Raw genomic sequence first — 9693 nt, 5'->3', positions numbered from 1 at the left:
CTATGAACTTTGATAAATGTCAATACTTGTAGAGGGGCTTCAAGCCTTTTGTTCATAGGGTCGTGCTCAACTCAAAGGCAATCAACAACAATTCAGGATTTGGAATCTAGTTGAAATAGAGAGACCTGTTTGCTCTGTGGTTTGAAAAATATAATGTTGCCCTTTTCTAGTTTCTAAAATTCATATTCATTTAAAGCTTTCAACATTAATATTTATAGTTTGTTCTTTTTTTTCCAAGAATGAGGTCAGGGTGGAACCCCTTAAGCTTAGTAAGAGTTGCCTATGGCCTCGACATGGGGCTTAAATAAATATTTTTCATGTTAATAGCCAAATTTGAGGGCATTTTCCCATCGAAGGGAGAGTTCTCATTAACTGCACCCTATAGAGTAATATGGAGCATTTATCAAGTGCTTCCCACATGCCAGGAAGCCTTTTAATTCAGGTTTAATCATATGTTCACTGCATCAGCCAAGAACATAAATGGTTTTTGCATTTGCATAGTCTACCAAGAAAGCCAAGTGGAATTGAAAATAAGCTAATGCTCTCATAATGAAGTAGTTACAAAACTTGCCATCCAGTCAACTCCAATTCATAACAAGCCAACTGTGTTTCATAGTGTTCTCAGTGCCTGTGTATTTCTGGAAGTTGTTTACCAGGCCATTCTTCCAAAGTACCTATGGGTAGGCCCCAACCTTCACTCTTTCAATTAGAAGCCAAGCACATTAGCTCTTTGTAATTTCCAGAGACTCCAGTAAAATACAACTGCATCTCAAATATTCACATTTATGACACACTTACACAAAAAATCAGAGAGCTCTGGTGGCATAATCTCTTGCGATTTGTGCTGCTTGTGCGCTTCTTGTGGTTTGAATCCACACAAGCCACTTCTCGGAATAGACAGTCTCTTCCCACAGGATTTGTAGTCTCCAAGACCAATGGAGAGTCAGTAATGAATTGGCACCAACTCAACAGCAAGAGGTTGAGATGTTGAGTACACTGAAAAAGGATTCTCTACCTAAAATTGTAATTTAACTGAGTGTTCTGCATTTTACCTGATAACTCTGATCCCACTTTATTTTCAGACAAAGCCATGCATTCAAAAAACCTTAAAGAGGGAAAATGTCTTTTTGAGAACCTTGAAAGTATTGAGCGCTAAGTAAGAACCCTTTAAATGCTTCCCCTTGTCATTACAGAGGGTCCAGCCATATAAATGATCTCATTTATCACATTCCATAGACCGAGTCTCAGTGTTAAGTTGAACTCTTGTAATGCCTATGCTTTCCCGTTAACTTATGTTAACATTTTAGTAATGTTTCATCGTCGTTTCTGATTAGTCTTTCAGTTGACAGTTACTCTTAATAGATTTTCACTTTCTGTGTTCCCAGGTTCCCAAGTTAATGATCTATTCAGGAATTTTTAAATAGAGGCTAGGTGCTCCTGGTATGAGGCAAGCCATTCTGTAAAACAAAAAGTCTTTTCTGGAGTTTGAAGACTGCTATGCACTTTGAATAAGTGCCCCTGATGGGTCAGACACAGGAGAAAGATGAGGTCGTCTGCTTCCTTAAAGCCTGCAGCCTTGGGGACCCTGTCGGGGAGTCCTACAGGTTATTGTATCCGTTTTAGAAGTTCAGAGTTTTAGACAAGCATGGGTTATTTGGTGTTTGTGTTTTGTTTTATTTTTTAAACTGAGCACACCTGTATTTATTCCCTCTTGTCTAACTTATTCTTGAAACATAAAATAGTTTGTGAACTATACGATTCATGTTTCAAAAGCAAAACATAGTGCATACGTGTTAAAGCAAGATGATTTATAGGTTTAGGAAAAAATAACACATACTGAAAATCCAATTAGGTGGTGTTTCAAAGAAAATAAGGAACTAAGCATACTCTCCCAGCCCTGCCGTTGGTGAATGACTCCTGGGGAGCCCGAAGGCTTTGGGAAGACAACGGAGGACGTGGGCATTGAGAGGTAGTATCTGAAGGCTCCCAGAGACTGATGAGGGAAGTTAGTCATCTCTCAGTAGAAGCTGACTCTGCCGTTCAAAGCACCCTGACTTTCTGTGTGGTGTGGGCTGGTTAGTTTTGGGGGGTGTTCATTTCATAATGATGTCATCTGAGCCCTTGAAACATTAAGGATGCTTTCCCACACTTGAATTGTTGCAAACAGTTCACACACAGCTGCAAAAATGAAAAATCAGTGGTGGGAGTGCCCCTAGAGGTGTCTCGGAGGAGAGGCCTGGCAATCTAGTTTGGGGAAAATCAGCCACTGGAAAGCCATTGTTTCTTGATGCACATGGAGTTGTGAATCAAAACTCAGCTCTACAGAAACTGGTCCTGTTCCTCCTCTTATGGGAAGCTCTTTCATTTAACAAATATTTATGAGGGTCTCTTGTGGCTCTGGCCTTTTTTTCTAAGTACTAATGAAGTCCATTAGTGAGCAAGCCAGACAAAGGGCCTTCCTCCTGAAGCTGACATTCTGTCAGAGGAGACAGACCACAAATGAATGTGTGTGTGTGTGTGTGTGTGTGTGTGTGTGTGTGTGTTGTAGGGAAGGGGATGATGAACAGGGCAGAGCAATTTGCCCTCAGGGTTGGGGAGGGTTTGTGTTTCCAACAGGGAGGTCAGGATGGACTTTGTTTATACTGACATTTAAGTGAGACTTGAAGGAGGCTGAGGGTGAACCACAGTGCTGTCTGCATGAACAGCGTCCTCAGCAGAGGGACCAGCCAGCACAAAGGCCCAGAGTTTCTGGTTGTGTCTGAGTTGGGGCTCCCAAGCTGAGATGGCTTTAACTCCCCCTGCCACCCTCCGGGACAATTAATAATGTCTGGAAGCATCTTAATGTCATGAAATGGACAGAGACCAAGGACATTGCCAAACATCTCACAGTGCCCCCACAACAAAGAATAGTCTATCCCAAGGTGGTAAAATTCCCAAGCTGCAGGGCTTTCCCTGCATTTGAGAATTAGCAAGGAGACTAGGAGAGCTGGGAGGGAGGAAATACAGAAGAGAGAAGTAGAAGATGGATCAGAAGCAAGGAAGGTTGGGGGATGGGAAGTGCCAGGTCACGTGGGCCTTAGACCAGTGTCAACTTTGATTTTTTTTAGCGTGTGTGTGTGTGTGTGTGTGTGTACCGATCTGACTGGTACAGGAGGAGATTGTCCCTCCTTCTCCAGCAGAGCATCTGGTGGATTTGAACCGCTCACTTCTGGTATTGCAGTGCAGCTTCTTGCCATTAGGCCACCAGAGCTCATTGAAAGAGAAATAGAGAGCTTGGGCAGAAGAGGACCACGATCCAACTTACTGTTTTAAGATGATCCTTTGGTACTGGCTAGGAAGGAGATTAAAGGGGCCACAGGCAGAAGAGCAGCCATTTGGGGACAGGGCCTGTGGCAGTTCTCAAGGGAGGGGTGATAAGGACTGGGGAAAGCGCAGAAGCAGCTTCATGTCTTTGCTGCAGCAGAACCAACCGATACAAAAGCTCAGATGCCAAGCAGTGAGGTCTGAAGGAGTCTGTGCAGTTCTCACTCTTTTCATCATGATACGTCATGAACAAGTCAAGTCATTTTAGCTAGACAGTTATTGTTAGGCAGAGCAGTCCCATGCACGACAGAACAATACCCTTCCCAATCCTGCACCATCTTCATCATCTCTGCTGTGTCTACGGCTATTGCTGCAGCCCCTGTGCCATCCATCTCACTGAGGGTCTTCCTCTTTCCACTGTCCCTCGACTTGGTGCAGCATGAAGTCTTTCCCAAGGACTGGTCCCTCTTGATAACATGGCTGAAGGATGTGAGAGGAAGTCTTATCATCCTCGCTTCCAAGGAACTCTCTGCCTGTACTTCTCCTAAAACAGGTTCGTTCTTTTGGCAGTCATGGTATAGTCAGTATTCTTCACAAGTGAAAGTTTTACACAACAGGATACCAGATATCCATTCAACAGTAGATTAGGTTTATGACAAAACAACTGACATAGGTTATTGTTGTTGGGTACTGTTGCATCAAGTATGACTCACAGCAACCCTATGAGTAACGTATCTGAACCTTGTCCTGTCCTCTGCCATCCTCACAGTCTCTGATACGCTCAACATAGGTTAGGCACAGTCTAATCCATTTTTGTGCCTTAACATAGTCTTGGCACAAAATATTCTTATTGACAACTCTTTTGAGTAAAAATGATTGAGGTGTATTTTTCAAAGCCATATATAACTCAAAATTGACTAAATTAGCTGGAAAATGGTTTATGGGGAATGTAAAAAGTTCTAGACAAGTCAATCCTCTGTATCCATGGTCCCCAAGTGCTGATCAACTATATTTGAGGGTGGGAATGGAAGGAAGCAATTAAGTGGTCTGGGCCATACCTGAAAGACTGGGGGGGGGGCATAAAACTACTACTTACATCATTAGATATCATAGGTAATCTAGAGTATGGAATATGTGTGTTATATATATACATCATTTTATATAAGGGGTTGAATCTACGAATCTTGATATAGAGATGTCATTCTGGAGCCAGTACGCGTGAAGGTTCTGAGAGATGACAGTACTACCCATAGGACTGGGGAACTCTTGTGTCAGGGACTTCTCCAAGGTACTGAAGAGCAATGATGTCAGTTTAAAGACCAAAGTGTTCCTGATACAGGCCATGGTCTTTTTAATCACTTGCTATACATCTGAAAGCTGAGCAGTGAGTAAGGATGATAGAAGAGGAACTGATGGCTTTGAGCTGTGGTGTTGGAGAAGAGTATTGAATATCCCCATGGACTGCCAAAAGAAATATAGCTTGAGGGAAGGGTAGCCAGAGCGCGCCTTCGAGGCAAGATTGACTAAGCTTCATTTCACGTACTTTGGGCATGTTGCTAGGAGGGGTTATTCCTTGCAAAGAAGCATCATACTTGGAAAGGTGAAAGGTCAGCATAAAAAGGCAGACCTTCAATGAGATGAAATGACACAGTGACTGCAACAATGGGCTTAAGTGTATCAGAGATGAGGACGATGGTACAGGATAGGACAGCATTCAGGTCTATTGTTCATAGAATAGCTAGAAGTTGTACTAGACTCGAGGGCACTTCACAACAACCAAAAGGACATCAAATGGCTTTCATTCTTAGAGTTTTTTAAATGTTCAAATAATTCTTTTTTTCTTATTACATAATACACCAAAATAAATACTGGCATGCTTTTAAAGCTTCCAGGAAATTATTAATTGACGCTTTTTACCCAAAGATTTCATCATCTCCCCACTCTGATGTAATCACACTAAAGTCTGTATTCCAAACTCTTTGCCACCAGGACAAACAGCATCCATCCTAGTGACAACCTGGAGTCCCTGGTGGGACAGTAGTGAAGTGTTTGGCTGCTAACTGAAAGGTTTGTTGTTGCTTTTGTGGCACCAAGTCAGAACTGACTCATAGCCAACCCTCCAGTGGGTTTTTAGAAGCAGTAAATAGCAGGGGAGAAGATTACCCATCTTTCTCCGACAAACCTTTGTGTTGGAAGCACAATTCCTTACTACTCTTGCCACCAGAGCTCTCTAAAGCGAGAGGCCGGCAGTTCAAACCCAGCAGTGGCTCAACAGAAGACCTAGAAAGCTGATCCCATCAAAATTACCATTTACAAAACTCGGTGGTGCAAATGACTCTAAGTTGAAATTGACTCAGTGAAACATCACAACAACTTGATGGTGTCAAGTCTCCAGAAATAGTGCAAATAGTTATTTTCTACACTTGTCTACTACCAACAGGATGGAGGTTCCGAAGTGCCCAGAGGCACTTCCAGAGAAAATTCACAATCTGCCTCTGAAGTCAGCCTTTGAAGACCCCACGGAGCGCTGTTCCACCCAGCCACGCGTGGGGTCGCCCTGAGTCTGAGCTGCCTGCTACAGGGCAAGTGGTAATTAAAGAGAGGCTGGGATCAGGGCAGAATGTATCCACCAACTGCATCTCATTTCCACACATTACCATAACATATTTAAATATCATAATGCAGCATCACCAGACTCTGTCTTTGCAAGCTCGCTATTCTGAGGGGGTGGCGAATTAGTCTCTTCATTAGTAAAAAGTAGGCTTTGTTTGGATCCCTTAATGCTTTGATTTCATCTCTGAAAGTGGTTCTTGACTCAGTCCTGCAGAGGCGCTGAGCCGGGATAAATGGCAAAGCACCCCCTGCAGAGGCTTTAGTATTCAGACTCAAGTAGTCTCTTAAGTTTGCCAAGGTAATATATTTTATAGTGTCATGAATGAAGCTTATGATTTACAATACTAGAAAGGAAAAGATCAGAAAAGTATGTGGTAAAGACATGGGCTTACTTGCAAAAAAACCCAGAAAGCAAGAGAGCATATAAACTTGAAAAATAAATTGGTGAGGCATGGATGAATTGTAATGAAACTAAATAAAATATCAAACAGAGATAAATAAATAAATATCCAATAAATAAATATCAAACAGAGAAAGAATTTTAATAGACAGTTCACATACACAAAAATCAAATTGTAGGGAGCTAATAAGCAATTAAAAAAAAACCCACCACACATCAGCCTAAGATACTCCTTTTATGACCTTTCAAGTCAGTGTTGTCAATGTTTGTTCCATGGACCGTCTACATCAGAATTCCTCATGGGCTTGTTAAAAATGCCAATCCCCTAATCCCAGTCTCAGACCAGGGGAGCCAGGTATCTGCATTCCAGCGAGCGTTCCAAAGCGTTCTCCTGCCCGTTCATGTTTGAGGTTATGCTACTGAACAAGAACTGATTTAGGGGATTTCTATTTTCAGTCAACCTCAAGTCGTGATGACACCATTTGCATCAGAGTGGTGATGTGCTGTTTTTGTGTACCATCGAGTCAGGATTGGCCCATCCTTCTCCCGACGAGCAGCTGGTGGATTCAAACTGTGTGCCTTCGGTGTTACATACAGCACAGCTTGTTACCACTAGGTCACCCGAGCTTGTTGCTGTTAGGTGCCATCAAGTCAACCACCACCTGTTGTGACAATATGAACAGCAGATCTATAGCCTGTCCTGTCCTGTGTCATCCTCATTATCGCCAATACATTGGAGCCCACTGTAACACTGCATCAATCCATTTTGTTGAGGGTCTTCCTCTTTTTTTAATGACGTTCCACTTGATCAAGCGTGATGTCTTTTTCCCAGCACCTGTTCTTTCTAACAACATGCGCAAAGTATGTGAAACTAAGTTTCATCATCCTTGCCTCCAAGGAGTACCCTAGTTGCACTTTCTCCAAGACATATTTGTTTGTTCTTTTGCCAGTTCATAGGATATTTAGTACTCTTCTCCAACATCACAACTCAAAGGCATCAATTCTTCTTCTACTATCTTAATTCATTGTCTAACTTTTACATGATAATAAATAATTGAGAAGTCCATAGTTTAGCTCAGGTGCACCTTAGTCTTTAAACTGGAATTGTTGCTCCTTAGAACTTTGGAGGAGTCTTTGACAGCTGATTTTCGCATTGTGATACAGCTTTTGATTTGACTGCTGGTACCAAGTGTGTTGATTGTAGATTTAAGTAAGATGAAATCATTGTCAAATTCAGTCCTTTCTCCATCTATCATGAGCCTATTGGCCCAGTGATGAGGGGTTTTTTTCCCCCCTGACATTGAGATGTAATCCATTTTGAGTCAGAGCAGAACCCCAGAAAGTTTTCAATGACTGATTTTTTTTGGAAGCAGACCGCCAGGCCCTTCTTTCAAGGTACGCTTGTTGTTGTTGTTAGGTGCCATCAAGTCGACTTCATTTAACAGCCAAGTATATTCACCATTGACACCACCTGGGGTAACTCTCAGCCATAACGTCAGCTCCCTTGGTGTCCTTCCACTTTGTTTCTGAGGCTGTCCATCTTTACAGGAGGAGACTGCTCATCTTTCTCCCACAGAGTCTCCGGTGAATTCAAACCTCCAGACACATCAACACACCACACCGCCAGTGTTCCTTCACATTTATACAGGCATGTTTTAAAATGGCACATGTTAATTGGTCTTTCTCTGTGCACTTTTCCAACAACAAAATAAAAAACATTTAAAAGGAAAAGTGGCAAATGTTTTACCAAAGGAAAAAAATATACTCCTAAGGATCTATTTCTAACTAGGAAACACATCACTTACCTGTGTTAGTAGCTTCTTTGAGACAATCCTTTTTTGAAGGGTGGGTTCTTGGGGGTGGGGGGAGGTCATGTGTTTCAGTGGCACCGAGCTTAACTGGCTGATAGTTTTGCTGGGAGCCCAATGTTGGTGGACTTTTGGGGCATTCTGATCTAGAAAACTGCGTGAAAGTCGTAATGGTCTCATTTGGCATTTTCTCTTTTCTTATTGAACAGCAAATATGCCAGAGGATTATCCTGACCAGTTTGATGATGTCATGGATTTTATTCAAGCCACCATTAAAAGACTGAAAAGGTCAACAGATAAACAACAAACGGCTACGTTTGCTAGAAAAGAGCGGAATCGGCAAGCTGCAGCTGCTAACCCAGAAAATTCCAGAGGGAAGGGCCGGAGAGGCCAAAGGGGCAGAAACCGGGGCTGTGTCTTAACTTCGATCCACTTAAATGTCACCGACTTGGGGTTGGGCTACGAAACCAAGGAGGAACTGATTTTTAAGTACTGCAGTGGCTCCTGCGATGCTGCTGAGAACATGTACGACAAAATATTAAAAAACTTATCCAAAAGCAGAAGGCTGGTGAATGACAAAGTGGGGCAGGCGTGCTGCAGACCCATCGCCTTCGATGACGACCTATCATTTTTAGATGATAACCTGGTTTACCATATCCTAAGAAAGCATTCCGCTAAGAAGTGTGGATGTATCTGACTCCGGCTCCAGAGACTGCTGCAAATTGCATTCCTGCTACAGTACAAAGTAAGGGACCAAGGTTCCCAGGAAATGTTTGCCCAGAATGGAAAAGAATGAGGACCAAGGAGGCCGAAGCGGAAGCAGAGGAGAAGCAAGAGGCAGGTAGCCGTTATGGGAGCCTGGTAGAAGGAGATCCAGCTGCAGACAACTGGACGGGTGAGAGAGGAAGCGGCCATCTGGTTCCCCCAGGGCTGAAGCCGATGCCGTCAGAGCTGAGGGCTGCTGTCCCTGCTTGGATGTCGCCAGCAGTTCTCCGATACAGTCCACTGCCTTCACGTCTCCATCGGGTTTCTGGCGGGTGCACTCGAAGAACCAAACCAGCGTGTCTCCTGTGGTTTGTTTTCAGCTACTTAAAGACACCCGAGGAACAGGAGTACCCCCCAGGGGAGCCCACTTGGCACGACCTGTGACTGCTCAAAATCAGAATGCGCTCTTTTCAGTCCCTCGGTTGAGATGGACCCCTGAAAAGAAAACAGCCACCAAAACAAAGACCCAGAGAGAGCATAACCTTTGCATCTGGAAGTTGAGGACTGAGGCTCACGCCAACCAGCGTTTGTTTTGTGATCCAGCATTTGGCAATTGATCCAGAATACGGTGTGTGGGGGGTGGGAGGAAGTGGGATCGGCACCAGAGAGGCTGTCCCCGCGACGAGACAAACCTGAAGGTATTTCCTTTCTCTCCTTGGCAACAGGAAACCAGTTGTGGCTTTCGGCAGCATTCTTGTAGGAGAGCGAGTGGGGAGACCCACGTGGCCTGTCGGTTTACAGAGAGACAGATGTTACATACACCCCAGCTCCGTTTATGCGTGGTCACCAGTGACCAGAGAAGCT

At 43.6% G+C, this 9693-nt stretch overlaps 1 protein-coding gene across 3 annotated transcripts in view; it reads left to right on the top strand.

Moving 5' to 3' along the window:
- The window catches only part of GDNF (glial cell derived neurotrophic factor), a 42150-nt gene extending 33329 nt beyond the window's left edge, over nucleotides 1-8821 (top strand). For all 3 annotated transcript variants that reach the window (XM_006889540.1, XM_006889541.1, XM_006889539.1), the window contains one exon: nucleotides 8334-8821. In XM_006889540.1, coding sequence (XP_006889602.1) covers nucleotides 8334-8821 — 488 coding nt within the window. The remainder of the gene's footprint in view (nucleotides 1-8333) is intronic.
- The last annotated feature ends 872 nt before the right edge of the window (nucleotides 8822-9693 follow it).

The sequence above is a fragment of the Elephantulus edwardii genome, unplaced genomic scaffold, assembly GCF_000299155.1.
Source record: "Elephantulus edwardii isolate Elephantulus edwardi_28Jun2011 unplaced genomic scaffold, EleEdw1.0 scaffold00079, whole genome shotgun sequence".
NCBI classification, from domain to species: domain Eukaryota; kingdom Metazoa; phylum Chordata; class Mammalia; order Macroscelidea; family Macroscelididae; genus Elephantulus; species Elephantulus edwardii.
This window is presented reverse-complemented; position numbering and strand designations above follow the sequence as displayed.